Here is a 17,910-nt window from a genome sequence, read left to right as displayed (position 1 = left end):
AACAGCCAAATGAAAGAGCATTTGTTGAAAACTAATCTTTCCACCATCAAGTTTTGATTGGATGTTTTGAAAGCTTCATTTTATGATTCAGGCCTGTAAATCCTCTTTTCCAAAATTGTCTGAAAATTTCTTTTAACCACTGGTGACCTTATTTTTAATGTTGCCTTCTATCAATTGAAGGTCGCTTCCGCAATCTAAAAATGTTTTGGGCATATTGCAGAATCGTTTACTGTTGTTAGTTTTTATATTTCTTCCTCAGTGATCTTTTTTTCTTGGAGACAAAGGCGCAAAACAAAACCAAACAAAAGACATCTGTTTCGCTCGCAAATTAAATGTTCGCTTTTTCATTAAAATTCGCAGAAAAATCGTTTCGACAATGTTCAGATGAACAGTTATAAATTACAAAGGAACTAAAGAGTCAAAGATTGTTTGTCTGAAAAATTACAAAGAAATATAGAAATTGTGTGTGAAGACATACGATTATGAGATCTCACAAATGTGGGTTGGTAAAACTGAGCGAATGCGTGAACGACCAAGAGAGGCAGCCACAAACGATAAAACACAGAGAAATGGGGAATCCCCTACGGACCATGCACTGTGCACACAGCGACGGCCGAAGTGAAGAAAGCGAGAGGCAGCACAGAGAAACAGGGAATCCCCCTTGACGGCCACGCACTGTTCATGCTGTGAAGTAGTCTAATAGTATGTCCCTGAGGTAGAGAATAATAGATTGTCTGATTTCAGGCAATTGCCTGAGAATTTACAGCCTTGGCGATAAAATATGGACTTTTTCGAAAAAAAAAAGAAAAAAAAATATTGAAGATAAAAAATAATCATGATGAGCTGACTGTATTTTAAAAAATGTTTTGGAGTATTTGGAGTCTTGAGATGAGTAAAAGAAATGATCAGAAGTAACTAAAGGAATAATAATAATAATGATAATAATAATAATAATAATAATAATAATAATAATAATAATAATAATAATAATAATAATAATAATAATAATAATTATAAATCTTTATTGTCCTAAAAAAAGTGGCAATTTGTCATTTGGTTACACATTTATAACAATGCAATATTGACATAGACACACTCACACAGATGCACACTAGTAACATCGTAGTCATCGAAAAAAAAAAAAAAACCCAAAAAACCGGCATCATCAACAACAACATCATCATCATCACCATCATCATCATCATCATCACAACAACCTTCCTAGTATTTTCGTTACAATCCGTCACTTTCACCATTCCCCTAAAACACCTTCACCATCTTCATCATACTCCATATTATATTATTTCCTGTAACAAGCTATGAGAGGGAAAGCCTGTGGTCATCCTCTCTCTCTCTCTCTCTCTCTCTCTCTCTCTCTCTCTCTCTCTCCCTCTCTCTCTCTCTCTCTCTCTCTGTCTCTCACGCTTATTGGGGTTATGTCAGAAATAGTAATATCTTCATACTATATACATAACATGCAATTTTGTTATAGTAAAGTTCCATAATATGAGATTTGCACATACATCAAATTTACATTTACTCCCTCTTTCCTTTCTAAGGGTAAGAATCTTGTCCTTCCCCCCCCCTCTCTCTCTCTCTCTCTCTCTCTCTCTCTCTCTCTCTCTCTCTCTCTCTCTCTATCCTTTTCACAATAATTGAGGAAGCAGAAGAAGAAGACAAGGCACCTATAATTGTATGTAAAATGAATGTGTCTAAATGTGCATTCTACTACATCAAAAGATACCGAAAAATTACGATTAAAACAATGAAAATAAAATTTTAGTAATCAAGGAAATCCAAAGTAATTCAAACTAAACACAATTACAACCACATTTCATTCTGTAATTTCTAATTAGGATGGCTGCACATTAATTTGTCTGTTGGAACCAATGCCAAGATACAGCTTGATAGTATCTAGCATATATCTCATTGTTGCGTCCTTCTTACCAAATTCCATTGATCTTGCCATGTCAAGACCGTCACGGATCATGGCAATGAAAAAGTTTAAGATTATGTATTGTGTCACTACCATGACCATGAGGAAGAATATGGGGCCCATGAATCTGTTAGCTGCTACTAAGGAGGGAAAGTTTGGTTCTCCCAAAAGGAAAAATAAAAGACTTAGAAGAGAACGGTCAAAGCTGTGGTAACCTTCCATGTTTCTTCCCAAAATCATCATACCAGAGAGAGAAAAACCAATTAGGTACAAGGCAGTCATGACTGTGTAACCAACCACATCACTTTTAGCAATATCTACGCTCTTCATAAATGTTTTTGAGAATGGGTTGAACCTGGGGAAGGAAAAATGGATGAAATAGGATAGCCAGTTACTTATTATAATGGCTATTGATTATATCACTGTAACAAAACAAAAAGAAGTATTGATGAATGAATGACAATTACATGATCTTGAAGGCATCAAGTTCAAATCAAGTTCAGTAATCAGCATCAGTCTCCTCCCTATGTCTCTGCACAAAATTGAAATTAATAATAACATTTTTTTCTGCTGAAAGATAAGAGGCCCATATCTTCTTAGCAATTATAACACGAATGGAACCTTCTGAAATTAATTTATCTTGAGTTTTTTAAAATTTTTAATCAATTCAGAGAAAAATTCGATAGCAATGACAGCAGCAAAAAAAAAAAAAAAAGAATAAATACCCCCTTCCCCCCCCCCCCCCCCCCAAAAAAAAACAACAAAAAAAAAACAGAACAAAACAAACCAAAGCTTCTCTACTTTCTCTACTTTTAAGTATGATAACTGTCAAATATGTGAACCTCATCCAATGGATCAGAAATTACTTTCAACGTACATACCTCAAAACAAAAATCAATTTTAAGAATGCAGCTGCCCCAACAAATCCTTCGACGAGAGAAACAATGAAATCCTTGTGAAACACGGCCTGGAAGTCTAGGAAACGATTATTCCCATACTGAGCAAAGACAGCAAGCACCGATACCATAGAAGCATCTCTTTCGTGGATTGCATAAGCTAGTGTGTAAATCAATCCTAAAATTAGAAGCTGAAATGAAATGCAAAGACTTTTTTTTTTCCCTCTAATTCTAAATGTTAATTCACCAAGATTTTGTATGTATATCGATGTACATTTAGCCAGGAGACCCTTAAAGACATCACAATTTTATCAATAAATATAATCATAGATCTGCAGCAAACAAAATCCTGGGATTATCAGTAAATTATATCTGACAGAAAGGAGAAATTAAGGGCAGTGTGCTAATGTTTTCCGCAGCTTAAGAGCCAGATCTTTTTCAATGACTTTTAAAAAATTAAGCACAAAAAGCCAGATTTCCCATTTTCTTCTTTTGAGGGCCCGCATATTATTATAATCTCTAATTGACCATGTTTTTTTTTATTATTCGCATATATCGTCATCATGTTTATATGGGCGATTTTCAGCAGTTGATCTCTTCTATGTTGTACAGAGGTGGCAATATTAACTTGTTAACATTGAAGAAATAATGAGATATATAATACAGAAATAAACCTATAGTGTATCCACTAAATGTGCTCAAAGCGCTTTACAAGGGGTCCCTAGCCAATAGCAACTCTTAATATATGGGACGAGACATAACACATGTCTGGTGATAGTGAATTAAATTTTTCAATAGATAACGCTGTTACTGTACTCAATTTACACCCGAGTATGGTGAGAACATGTGAGTAAAGAGCCTTTTCCAAGAACTAAATTTTGCACCTATCAAACCCAGGATCTGCCAATCCAAAGGCGAGTGTCGTACTACTAGACCACAAAGCTGCACCAGATGGCGTTTATGCATTTAACCTTTTTGTTAGGGAACATTGAAAAGATGTTTGTAGGTGTCAAGATATTATACTTATTTATTTTTTGTTGTTTTTTTAATCTAAAAAATATGCATGTCATTTATCATTAAAAACTTATTATCAACTTCATCCAAGTGTTATTTTAGATTATCTGGAATGTTAAGGCAATGTCTTTTATATTGATAACAAAACTAGCATAAAATAATAGAAGATAAATGTTGCAATTCATTAGTGTTACTTCTGGGTGGGGTTCCTACCTCCCATAGTGGGCAGGGAGTTACATACTGTGTTTTCTATCCCCTTATATCTATTTTCCAACATGCTTTCTGTCTTTGTCTTGGAATAAGATTACTTGGTTTTGTCCTGGCCCTGGCCGGAGTTCCTTTGCTGGGAGGGAAACAGTCGAATGTATAGTTATAGATTTAATGATTTTTTTTCATTGTAAATCATCTCTCTGTTATGCATTGTATTATGTTTAGTTTACATATTATATTATATGATTTGTAAACATTTGAGTGTATTCCTCTTAGAAGGGACCAGTGCTTGTGTCTGGATGAGACTTTTAGGTGATCTCATACTAACTACTTTGATAGTGTGCTCTTGGAATCTACATCTGTTTCCTATTCGAACCAATTCCCCTTTGTCTTACCTTTTCTTGGGTGCTTTAAATGTAATTCTAGAACTTTTTTGCTATCCCATTTTCTTCCTTTTTACTGGCGCTGATATGACCTTAATGTGTTGCAAGCGCCGTAAAACTCTTAAAAACAAACAAACATTAGTGTTATTTATTACCATGCTTTAAACTCCAGGTAGACAACTTATATTAAAAGTATGTTACAGTTATTGCAGGCTTGCAGGCACATGTATAATATACAAAGGATTGTCGCCTTTAGCAAGATATCTCATTGGCAAATTCCACCGTAGTTAGCTGTTATGTTTGTTTGTTTGCTTGTTTATTAATTTATCTTTTTTGGCATTTTTGTATTTTATTATTAATTTTAAAAAAATTGAATTGTATTCCTCAATGTTTGGATTGGTATTTCATACTGCTACCTTGAAAAATGCATAACTTACATCAACCCAATTCCAGATAAAGGTAAAAAAGGCCGCAGGACCACATCTGATTAATGTTTGAAATACAATGACAGTGTAAAATGCCGAGCAGACCATGACAACAACCTGTGTAAAATGTCAGAAAGAAAAGTAAGAACTTAGCACTGAACATTAAATGCTTTCAATTTAGGAGAAAAAAGTGTTTGATTTTTTTTACGATCATTAACTATTAAGACAACACCACATTTGGAATGTCTACTTGTTGCTCTCTTTTTTTTTGTTTTTTTTTGAGCTGGTCAATTTGTCTTTTCACCCAATGTAAGATTTTCCGTTTTGTATCATGAGCATCAGTCTTTCTTCAGTACTTTAAAAAATAATTTTTGTTGAACTATTGTAAGTGAAGGTATGGGATGAAATTCAGGAACAAGTAACAATGGAATGGAGATATATTTTCGTTGTTTGGTCATTTTGGACGTCCCGATTGAAAGCCTCTTCCACCGTTTCTGCGTCAAAAAATGACATTTGAGCTCTTTGTGTTTTTAAATGGTATGGCAACAAAACATGTGATCTTGCAGATGATGTGCACTAAGTTTGGTAAATCCTTGGAAATGTACGAATTAAATAATCATATTTATTATACCTTCCATTCATAAAAAAACTGTACAAGATCTGTGTGAAGGGTGGCAAGCATAGTGAGCCCATGCATTGTGTAGGTTGTGTAAATTTGTTACCCACGGTGTCAATATGGTATTACTTTGGAATGATAATAATTAGAAAACGGGAGACTTGGAGTTTGATAAAGATAAAAAAAAAAAATCATTTTCATCAAATTAACAAAGCATTGAATTTCTATTTAGTTTGTTTCTGTTTTTCCGTTTCTTATAACATTGCAGATTAGTATTTCCAACCATGTATTATCTTATTTTTTATTACTCTTAAACCGCATATTAACAGAGCTGAGAACTTTATTTCATAATAAATAATAATAATAATAATAATAATAATAATAATAATAATAATAATAATAATAATAATAATAATAATAATAATAATAATAATAATAATGATGATGATGATGATGATGATGATGATGATGATGATGATGATGATGATGATGATGATGATGATGATGATGATGATGATGATGATGATGGTGGTGGTGGTGGTGGTGGTGGTGGTGGTGGTGGTGATAACAACATAGTTTTTACACTAATGGTCATATTTCTTGAGAGTGACACTAGAACAATAAACACATTCTTTGTGCTTTACAGAGTATTTTAAAAACATTTGGACATATAAGATTAAGCACTTAGAGTGTATCTCTACACTTCTACCTCTGTTATCTGTGTGAAAGATCTGTCATTCCCATAATGATTAAGACGAGATGACGTAACAATCTTGAAAGGAAAGGGTCCACCATTCGAATCGAATTCAAACCCCGTCACAACATACGTGAAAAGGTTAGAGCTGGGATTGTACATAGTAAACTCTACAAACAGACATCTGTGAAAAGAAAATTTGGGGGAAAAATCAAATAGGAATTAATACGATGCATTTTACCTGCTGTTTTTTTTTTTTTTTTTTTCAAATCTCATGGCGGACTGAGAGGTCACTATTGCTGTGTCTTTTATCCCCCCTATAATATGTTTTTTTTCACATTGCTCTCGTCTTTGTACTGGATTGAAATACTTCTTTTCAATAAAATTGAACAGTCAGGCATACAAATTGGTCAGAATGAAACTTTCAAAAGAACGAATACTAATATGTTTTCTTGCTCCAAGTTGTCCACAATGCTCTCATCTTCCAATGAAACCATTAGATTCCTTTATAAAATGGAAGAGAAAACTAGGACTTACTTTATCTACAACTGGTTGAGAATTATATTATGCCATAATTCACATTCTCATTTACTGGGTTTACCTTGTTAAATGGTCTATCCAAGCGGACGAGGCCAAATATTTTTGGACAGAAACCAATGCATCCATCAGGTCATCCCTTTGAATTGTAAAGACATAGCCACCTCCTGGATATGTTGCGTGAGGCCCTGTAATAAGACTACCCAGTAATACGTTGAATAAAGATTTATACGTATGTTACATATGCATATATTATTATAATATAATATATAAATAAATAAATTCACGTGCAGCCGATACAGCTGCTATTATAGCATCTGGTCATTCAGGTTGTTTTGCTTGGAGGATATCGTTGATATTCCAACACTCGCATTCACGTGGGAGGACTGACCTTATATATTTATTGTTCAATGCACATGTTTATTTCCATATTTCTGTTTTTCATCATGGTTTCAATTTATTAAAGGACGATTCTTCTTTTTACCCCGTGCATATACAATTATGCCCATGGAGCCGGAGTTTATCCCGGTTTCTTTAACGGAACTGGACAGTAGCTATTGCTTGTCACCCTTTGGATAGGACGCTAGTCTATCGCGAAGTACTTTCTGCCAGATCTAACAGTTCCAGCTACCCAATCACTGCTGGGTGGACAGACGAGACCAAAAAAAAAAAATTCGATTTGACCTGGGAACGATCTTTGTGTGTGAAGCGCATTTTCTACCAATTGAGCTATATCGGGACCTCCAGTTTTTCCATCAGATGCTATTCAAGGTACATGGATTTATTGACTTGTTTTATTTGTTGAAAGTTTCAGTTAAACTTGCAAATGGGACGCATTGTTTCTTATATGTTGTCTTATAGTTTTTTGTTTTGATTTTGTTTTTGTATTTAAGACCAATATCTTCACTGGCTCTTGCCATAACATACAGGATCTTTTGTAATTCATTTCCGGTTTCAATGATAAATACTGTATCATCTGTATATTGAATGCTGTTGATATTAATTCCCCCGACTTTAACTTCTCATGTCTTCAATATTCCTCATGATCATTTCACCGTATTGATTGTAAAAGCCTTTACATTACATTCCGAGTCTTATTCTTGTTGATCTTTCTGGGGTTTTTTGTTTGTTTGTTTATGTTTGCGAGTGGTAGTAGTTGGATGGCATTCTGATGCCGCCTGATGCACATATGTACTATCGAGCGAGGTAATTCCACCTATTGGTGTTTCCCCTTCATTCTGTTCACTTTCTTTGAGAACTGAATTGTCATTATTTTTTCATGCAATCTACTCACAGTAGTTTGCAATTGCTCTTAGCGAGGGCAGTTCCTGTACTGGACATGTTGCCACAGCCAATGTACCCTGTAGGGGTATCATATGCTTGGCACATCAAGAAAAGAGTCAGGTTCAAATATCTTCCAGCTGCTTCCATCTTCATCCACCATATGCCCTCGTGACAGTTAGGAAGGACTTTGCTAAACTAAACGGGTACTCCCCCTTTCCCAAGTGTGTCCCATGGTTGAGCGGCTGGAATGAGTCACCTTATATTTGTTGGCAGAGATTCTCTACCTCGCGAAAATATGGTATTGATAAATGAATAAATAAATAAATAAATTTATAAATAAGGAGAAATTAGATAGAAAATATAGATACCCCCCCCCCTCAGACACCCAAACAATAATAATTACAACAAACCACTGAGTTGTGATTGTTACAAACCCGAAACACTAAATTTTATTTTCTGTTACCTGTAATCGGAGTTGTTTTCAATTCATCAGCGGTTCTGTAATGGTATAACAACAAGTTTGATTCTTCATCCTCATCGTCTATGCCAACAGCTTGACCACGATCTTGATTGATGGGATCAAGCCACGAGTTATTGAAATCTCTCGTTTCTACTTCTCCATCGGACATGGAAACGGCGCAGTGCTCTCTTTGATACATATCCATCAGTTTAATGGGAATGGTATCACAACTGGCTGAAACAAGTGCAATTAGAGATAAGCTGTAATTTCGATTTTGTAAACCCTATACAGAAATCAGATGGCTTTACTTGATATGGCAGTGGTTCAACTAAAATCTGTTAATAATGACTATTTCATAATAATATGATATGCAACAATGATCCATCTTTTGTTGACACATTGCTTTATATTATATATATATATATATATATATATATATATATATATATATATATATATATATATATATATATATATATATTATTATTATTTTTTTTTTTTACTTACATTCATTACGTTTCACCCTGACCTGTCGAATCCTGGCTGTGCCAGCAAAATAAAAACTGTTAAGATCCAGATTGTCGTCCTCTTCTTTGATCAAAAAGGGCAACAAGCCAGTCTCTAAAAATGTCCAGATGTCTTCCACTGTATAAATCTGTAACAACATTATTATCATAATCATCATCATCATCATCATCGTCGTCGTCGTCGTCGTCGTTATTATTATTATTATTATTATCTTTATTATCATCATTATTAATATTATAATTATCGTCATCATCATCTTCATCATCATCATCATCATCATCATCATCATCATCATCATCATCATCATCATCATCATCATCATCATCATCATCATCATCATCCTCTTATATATTTTGTGTTATAATTATTCCTTGCTTCGCTTCTATCATGGCTGGCTTCTAGACAAATAGCTAGTATAAAAACTTGCAATGCACCTACAGGTGCAATGTTCTCCCTTGATGATCACGTTTACTCCATAAGGCGGTTTTTGTTTATTGTAATTAAATTGAAGTAATGGATGATGAAACATTTGCATGACCAAATATGAATGCAGCAATGTGTGAAGTGTGTATGTCTTTGTGTGTGCGCGCGCGTGTCTGTGTGTGTGTGTGTGTGTGTGTGTGTGTGTGTGTGTGTGCATGTTATAGATATATGGAGAGAGAGAGAGAGAGAGAGAGAGAGAGAGAGAGAGAGAGAGAGAGAGAGAGAGAGAGAGAGAGAGAGAGAGTAAAAAATGTTAAGGTAATTGTTTGACAGTCTTCTCAAATCGTAGTTACTTATGTGTCGTCTATCCAGTCATTCTCTTTTCGTAAGAGTTTCGACTTAAGCCTAGTCAAAGGTCCCACCCTGTGTAATGCGCTTTCCAAATGATTCATTTTTTCCTCAATCAACTACGTGAAGCAAATATTTTTATTCCACATAACGCAAATTTCTGATAAAGTAGGTGCCTTTTTTGTCGTGTTATGGTTAGGACTACATCCTTCATTACCCAGAACAATTCGTGTGAGTCGAGGTGAATAGGGTTTTTTAAACACAACAATGCCAGGGCTAATGTTTGCTATGCTCTCATTAAAAGAAGTTGTCGGTATTAACTGGATAGAGAACAAACTTTTCTCTCCCAAAGCCCCCCCCCCCACCCCCCCCTCTCTCTCTCTCTCTCTCTCTCTCTCTCTCTCTCTCTCTTTCTCTCTGCTTGACATTGCAATCTTCCCCTATGTTTGATATTCAAAGCTATGAGAATGAGGCATTGACATTGAGACACCTTTTGCCTCCACCCTTAACGAAATACATAGTACAGTGAATGTGAAATTGGGAAAAAACAAAGTCAAAATATGGAAATATCTTACACCATCAAGAACACTGGTTTCGTCACCTTCCTGAAAATACAAGAAGGCAACCGATTATTGTTAAATTGAATGGTCCTCCTAGTCCTCCTCCCCTTCATCATCCTCATCCTCATCACTCCTCTTCCTCTTCCTCCTCCTCCTCCTCCTACTTCTACTACTACTACTACTACTACTACTACTACTACTACTACTACTACTACTACTACTACTACTACTACTACTACTACTACTACTACTACTACTACTACTACTACTACTACTACTTCTACTACTACTACACTACTTACTACTACTACTACTACTACTACTACTACTACTACTACTACTACTACTACTACTACTACTACTACTACTACTACTACTACTACTACTACTACTACTACTACTACTACTACTACTACTACTACTACTACTACTACTACTACTACTACTGGAAATAATGTTGGTAGTACAATACTTTTCGCAGGACCAAATGTGACACAGATTTTGAAATTTACCTCCTCACATTTGAAAGTTTGTTTTATTTCTGGCGTTTAAGTAATTGAGCCACAAAGCCTGCCAATTTTGAACCACCATTTCGTAAAAGAAGACCCCAATCCAGATCAAAGCTTTATGGGTAACACTGGATATGATGAGATACAGATAGGTACATAAATTTCATGGAAGGGAAATATGTAAGAAGATAAAATACCTTATGGCTGTTTCAGAATTATGTCATTTCATTTCTTATAGATACAGACAGTACCTCAGAAAATATTCCTTGATCAAGAGTCATACGGTACATGGAACCAGAATTTATCCCTGTTCCTTTAATATTATGGGCAATTGCTTTCTACCCTAATCTATCACAACGTACTTCTCGCCAGATCTAACAGACACCAGCAACCCAATCAGCATTGGGTGGATAGGAAGTAAAAGAAAGATTATCGATTGCACCCGGAATCAATGTCGGTCCCTTTGCATGCTAAATAAGGACTCTACTAACAGACCCCCCCCCCCAGCCTCACACCCCTACCTCCGAAAAGTCAGCCTTAAATAGTATTTTATTCATGGCCAATGTTTGCTTGTATGCATCGGTAATTTGAGAGTGCCGGTAAATCATCGTGATGAGGGCTGTGAGAAACACAGAGTACAGGAGTAGATCTCTAAGCATCTGAAAAATATAAAACACATCGATAGATGAAAGGAGATGACGATTGTGATAATTCAAAACCTAGATGATAACACGAAATTCGGGTACAAAAATTTGCAGAGGAGACCAGTTAAAATTTTTTGAAAAGGACAAAACTGAGAATAAGGGGATTTTTTTTTTAATTAACAGAATTATAAAACTTTGGAACAGTATCGATATCAAATATGAAACTAAAATTGCTGGTTTTGTAGACATTCTAAATAATGCTTGATAAAGACAGTCGATTCCGGATATAAATATGATAAACTATATGATTTTCAAAGATCAGTTGTCATCGATGAGGGTGGGGATATGATGATGACAATAATGATGATGATAATAATAATAATAATAATAATAATAATAATAATAATAATAATAATAATAATAATAATAATAATAATAATAATAATAATAATAATAATAATAATAATAATAACAATAATAATAATGATAAGCTAATAATGATAAAAATAATAGAATCTTATAGAGCGTACGGTATCCTAAACCATGAGGCTCTTAGATACACTACTACTACTACTACTACTAGTACTACTACTACTCTACTACTACTACTACTACTACTACTACTACTACTACTACTACTACTACTACTACTACTACTACTACTACTACTACTACTACTACTACTACTACTACTACTACTACTACTACTACTATACTACTACTACTACTACTACTACTACTACTACTACTACTACTACTACTACTACTACTACTACTACTACTACTACTACTCTACTACTAATACTACTACTACTACTACTACTACTACTACTACTACTACTAGTACTACTACTACTATACTACTACCACTACCACTACTACACTACTACTACTACTACTACTACTACTACTACTACTACTACTACTACTACTACTACTACTACTACTACTACTACTACTACTACTACTACTACTACTAACTACTACTACTACTATACTAATAATAATAATAATAATAATAATAATAATGATGATGATAATAATATTAATAACAATAATAATAATAATGATGATGATAATAATAATAAAAATAATGATAAAAATAATAACATGATAATACTGATAATGTTAATGATAAGCAGAACAACAACAAAATTAGTTTAGTTTGTGCGACTATGCGGTCTAGTGGTATGACACTCGCTTTACTACTAGTACTACTACTACTCTACTACTACTACTACTACTACTACTACTACTACTACTACTACTACTACTACTACTACTACTACTACTACTTTCTACTACTACTCTACTACTAATACTACTACTACTACTACTACTACTACTACTACTACTACTACTTACTATCTACTACTACTACTACTACTACTACTACTACTACTACTACTATACTACTACTACTACTACTACTACTACTACTACTACTACTACTACTACTATACTACTCTACTACTACTACTACTACTACTACTAATCTACTACTACTATCTACTACTACTACTACTACTATACTACTACTACTACTACTACTACTACTACTACTACTACTACTAACTACTACTACTACTACTACTACTACTACTACTACTACTACTACTACTACTACTACTACTACTACTACTACTACTACTACTATACTACTACTACTACTACTACTACTACTACTACTATACTACTACTACTACTACTACTACTACTACTACTACTACTACTACTACTACTAACTACTATAATAATAATAATAATAATAATAATAATAATAATAATATATAATAATAATAATAATAATAATAATAATGATGATAATAATATTAATAACAATAATAATAATAATGATGATGATAATAATAATAAAAATAATGATAAAAATAATAACATGATAATACTGATAATGTTAATGATAAGCAGAACAACAACAAAATTAGTTTAGTTTGTGCGACTATGCGGTCTAGTGGTATGACACTCGCTTTTGGATTGGAAGGTCCTGGGTTCGAGCCTCGCTCGGCGCATAGTTGAGTCCTTGGAAAGGGGTCTTTACTCACATTCTCTCACCGTACTTAGGTGTAAAATGTCGTTAACAGCGTTGTCTCTGTCTCAAAAAAAAATAACTGTAATATCGCCGAATAGGTGTTATGTTCCGTCCTAAATGTTAAATGTTGCTGTTTGCCAGGGATCCCTTTTAAAGCGCTTTGAGCACATTTAGTGGATATTGCCTTATATAAAAGCTCAAGTTTTTAAAAGATGTTTCCAAAGTCGAAACATTTTACATCTCTTAACGATATAAATCTTCCAAGATTCTTCCTATTGTTTGTAAATCTGCTGTAATGAAGAAAAAAAAGAACAAAAAAAAAAAAAAAACACAACTGATTTATTGTTTTATCTCAACCATAGCAAGAGAGAGAGAGAGAGAGAGAGAGAGAGAGAGAGAGAGAGAGAGAGAGAGGGAGATAGAGAGAGAATAGAGGGATATAAAGAAATGTATTATATAGAGATAGATAGAAAAGAGAAAGTAGGGATTATCGATGGTTTTAGAGAGAACTTACCAACTCCCTGTTTTAAAAAAAATAAATATAAAAAGGTAGCTGACGTCAACTTGATTAATACTATATAGCTAGTATTAAAAGTAATTATTCCCAAAATATCTTACCTCCCTGGCTGTCATTTCTATGCCAAGCCTATCCAGAATCGCACCGATCTGTATCACGTTTGGAGGACGCTGGTATTTTGCTGTAGATTTGATCGCTGAATAATTCCTTGCTTTTTGCATTTGCTTTTTGATTGCTTTTGAAGCATCGACTAATGATAAAGATGAAATGATCATAGCATTTTATACACAATATCACGTAAATGTTAATTTGAAAATAAACGAGGCTAGGCATTCTAAATGTATCCATGAAAATTGTTAGATTATATGATCTAGTCGGGTTGCATCCATATTCAGTAATGTGCCCGTATATTTTTTTAACTATGCCAATGAAGAACCCGTAATATTTGAGGGAAAATAAAGGCTTATTATACACATTTATTTATTTATTTTAATCATAATACTATATGGAAAATTCAGATAGATTGGGACGATTTCTTGGAGCCGAACCGAAAAACAAAAATCGGTCCAGTAATAAAGTCTGTAAGTGCGCGCAAATAAACCTGGCAACCATATTCTTTGTGTGGATTCCAACGATCTTGTAAATCACTAGAGTCTTTCGAAAAACTTTATATGTGATTGGAGAAATATAATAAAATGAGTTCAATCATGAACTAAATCATAATATGTTTTCTGTTGACAAGGGTATTCTTCCGATTGGACGGATAATATAAAATGAGTGAACTCATTTTGATTTATTCTATGAATCCATGAGGATATGGTGTACAAAACAATAATTATGCCGCTTAACCTTAACGAATACATCATACATTCTACTTTTGCAGGTGTAAACCAATCTGGTAACTCATCTAAACCGGTAAATGATCGATCATTATGCCATAGCAGATTTTATAAATAATCATTTGAGTCAATGGGTAATTAGATTACCCTTGATTTATAAAAAGTTCGTAAATCAATCGTATATCAATTTGTAAAAATTAGTTTTATAACTTTTAGATTTGCCAGTAATTCTATGTTCGTTGGCAAAAAGTTAAAATTAGCTATACGGAACATTTTTTGCCGCCGGCCCTAGTTTTTTAAAAGAATAGATCATAATTATAATTTTCTTATTCATTAAAAAAAACTTTTACAACAATAGAAGTGCTAATAATCGATACGTGGTGAACGTGGTCACCAACCAAAAACGTTTAAGAATAATTCAACGAGACAAAACAATTACGAAGGCCATGGCAACAAGAAAATGACCAATTACAACAACAACAACAACAACGACAACAACAACAACAACAACACAATCGTCGTCAGTATCTAAATAATCATCGTTATCAACAGCAATAGATTCAAGATCGAAAACACACCAGACCTTCTTCAAAGCAAATTAAGACAAGCGAAACATTGAAAGTACAAATACAACTTCAACAGATAAAATTAACATATCGACAAAAAACGATTTAATGAACGTAAACGGGGGTCCATCAAAAAACGTTTCAATATATAAACATTAAGCAAGCAAAACTAGATAAAATTTATGAACATTTATACAAAGATTTTATACGAGTTTACCATGCTCAATGGGCTTAACAATGTTTCATTTATTCCCCCAGCAGACACAAAGTTGAATCCTATGAAAAAGCGCTTTACTTACATTCCCCCATAGTACTAAGGTGTTCAATGAGCAATAGACAGGTAATAGCCACGTCTTTATCGAAAAATTATGAAATCACCTTACATGTGTCTCGTCCTACATGTCAAGCATTGTTGCTTTAGGAAGCCTTGTAAAGTGTTATGAACATATTTAGTGGACATTGCGCGATAAAAAAGCTCACATTTCTTTTTAGATTCTTACCCATATTATTGAATGGGGCCATGTCCTTTAATGAGTATGTTTGTTGGAACACAAGCACAAGAAACATCACCATCCCTACTACTTTCAAGGGCTGGACCAGCAGGACGTTGAAAGCAAATCCAGCGAAGAAAGAAACAAGCCAGTTGACACTTTTCTCATATCCGAGGCTGAGCCCGAATAACATAATGTAATAAGCCACAAATATATTGAAGACAACGATAAACCCCCAATAAATGTAGATGAACCACCAGGGAAGTGTGAACCTGATCATTGAAAAGTGAAAAAAAAAGAAAGAGAGAGATAAAGCAAAAATATGACTCAGGGCATCTATCTGGTATTATGTCGGATTAAATTAGGCTATTAAAATTAAGTTTCAAGACAGAATGATATGAATTAGCATATTGTGAAGTGTTTTGTTGTTTAAGAAACAAATCTCACTCATTAAGGGAATTTATTATTGTGCGACGATGTGATCTAGTGGTATGACACTCGCTTACGGATCGGAAGTTCCTGGTTTCGAGCCTCGCTCGGCGCATAGTTGATTCCTTGGAGAAGGTTCTTTACTCACGTTCTCTCATCGTACTCGTGTAAAATGAGTACCTGGCCGTTAACAGCGTTGTCTCTGTCAGAATAACACTTGTGTAATATCGCCTAACAGGCGTCATGTCCCGTCCTAATTGTTAAATGTTGCTGTTGGCCAGGGACTCCTTGTAAAGCTTTGAGCACGTTTAGTGGATATTGCTCTATATAAAAACTCAATTTTTCTTTTATTCGAACTGAAACTTTATACCATTGCCTTAAAAGTATAATTGATGTATATTGTTTACCCGATCTAATTCCGTATTGAGACAATTGGTTAATGTAATGAAAATAAGAAATTGGAACTGCTTTAAATATTTTTAAAAATTACAAAAAATCGTTCTCGACAAACGTTAAAATAACTAATAATCATGAAAGCTATAATAATATATTCCTATCAAGGGTAGGATAAGAATATGAAAAATAACATTTCACATAAATGGATTTGAAAGAAAGCGAAAAAAAGAAGATAATCAACATACTATTCTTTCATATCATCATTCATAACTCGGCATTTTGAGAATATAACTCCGTTCCAGTACTTTAACTCACTCAACCATATCACCGACTGTATCCGTAGTTTACCCGGGTTACTTTTACCCCATGCCTATTAATTACAATTTTATGAGACAAATTATAGGCGTAGTATCAAAGCTAATGTTTTTAGTTTTTACAAGTTGATGGTAGTTGAATAAAACGATTTATGTACATGCTCATTTTTAATACATATTTTCCAATTGTTGAGTGAGTTAAAAGTATAAGTGACAACAAGTATGTTCAAAGACAAGAAAAATGGAATCTCGTCTGTCTTAAAACATCCTAGCATCTCTCAATACGGATTCCAACCTGTCTTACCATAAATCGCTTGTTGGAGCAGCCGGAGGACTCTCTTCTGGTTTTTCTTCTTTCTCTTCTTTTTCGGACTGCAACAGCATTTTCCACAAGTAAGCAGCGTCTGAAGAACATGATTGTTTACATGTGATACTATGCAATGAAATTGATAAGTATTTGGTCACAATGAATAAGAGCGTCCGAATATTATAACGAAGGAAAGGAATTAAGATCAGCTGCATTCCTTTTGCTGTCGCATGCATTATTTGAAAGTCTGGGCCCGTTGGCACACGGGAACATTTTTATCATGTTCTAACATTATTCAATTAAATTACTGCTCAGACGTGCTGCCATTACACCAAAGAAGTTACCGAGATATCAGGAGGTCTGTGGTTCGATTCCAAGTCAAGGCATCTGTTTGTTTTTTTGTTTGTTTGTTTGTTTATTTTTGGAATGACCCTTCCTTGTCTTTTTCCTTCTGCTTTGTCTGACACTGATACATACACACATTTTCAGAATTTTATCTGACACCAGTGCTTGCTCACAAACTTTTCGATGAAA

General features: G+C 34.1%; 2 protein-coding genes across 3 annotated transcripts in view; both read right to left on the bottom strand.

Moving 5' to 3' along the window:
- Window positions 1-1,852: 1,852 nt before the first annotated feature.
- Window positions 1,853-4,988, bottom strand: LOC144964564 (polycystin-2-like protein 2). Its single transcript, XM_078898992.1, has 3 exons — window positions 4,877-4,988; window positions 2,818-3,023; window positions 1,853-2,291 (listed from the first exon to the last, which is right to left on the bottom strand). Exons 1-3 carry the CDS (start codon window positions 4,970-4,972, stop codon window positions 1,853-1,855), a joined length of 741 nt encoding a protein of 246 aa, XP_078755118.1. The 5' UTR covers window positions 4,973-4,988.
- A 1,257-nt stretch (window positions 4,989-6,245) lies between these two features.
- LOC144964561 (uncharacterized) overlaps window positions 6,246-17,910 on the bottom strand; it is a 34,726-nt gene continuing 23,061 nt past the window's right edge. Inside the window, exons 24-32 of one of the 2 annotated variants that reach the window (XM_078898989.1) lie at window positions 17,374-17,473; window positions 15,940-16,202; window positions 14,136-14,284; window positions 11,345-11,482; window positions 10,330-10,359; window positions 8,963-9,110; window positions 8,459-8,689; window positions 6,776-6,910; window positions 6,246-6,358 (exon numbers count right to left, since the gene is read on the bottom strand). In XM_078898989.1, the coding sequence (XP_078755115.1) occupies window positions 6,840-6,910; window positions 8,459-8,689; window positions 8,963-9,110; window positions 10,330-10,359; window positions 11,345-11,482; window positions 14,136-14,284; window positions 15,940-16,202; window positions 17,374-17,473 (1,130 nt within the window). In that variant the 3' untranslated portion in view covers window positions 6,246-6,358; window positions 6,776-6,839. Of the gene's footprint in view, window positions 6,359-6,775; window positions 6,911-8,211; window positions 8,690-8,962; window positions 9,111-10,329; window positions 10,360-11,344; window positions 11,483-14,135; window positions 14,285-15,939; window positions 16,203-17,373; window positions 17,474-17,910 lie in introns of those variants that run through there. The other variant, XM_078898990.1, reaches the window with a different exon arrangement.

This window comes from Berghia stephanieae, chromosome 2, assembly GCF_034508935.2.
Source record: "Berghia stephanieae isolate SIO BIC M18660-M18661 chromosome 2, UCSD_Bste_1.3, whole genome shotgun sequence".
Lineage (NCBI taxonomy): Eukaryota > Metazoa > Mollusca > Gastropoda > Nudibranchia > Aeolidiidae > Berghia > Berghia stephanieae.
The sequence above is the reverse complement of the archived record's forward strand: the minus strand, read 5'-3'. Positions and strand labels throughout refer to the sequence as shown.

Excerpts from the sequence above, each read along its gene's own strand:
- LOC144964564 (XM_078898992.1), bottom strand. The coding sequence starts at position 4,972 with ATGGTCTGCTCGGCATTTTACACTGTCATTGTATTTCAAACATTAATC. Across the intron at positions 3,024-4,876 it reads TTATCTGGAATTGGGTTGAT|CTTCTAATTTTAGGATTGAT; the intron begins GTAAGTTATGCA and ends ATTTCATTTCAG. Across the intron at positions 2,292-2,817 it reads AAATTGATTTTTGTTTTGAG|GTTCAACCCATTCTCAAAAA; the intron begins GTATGTACGTTG and ends TTCCTTCCCCAG.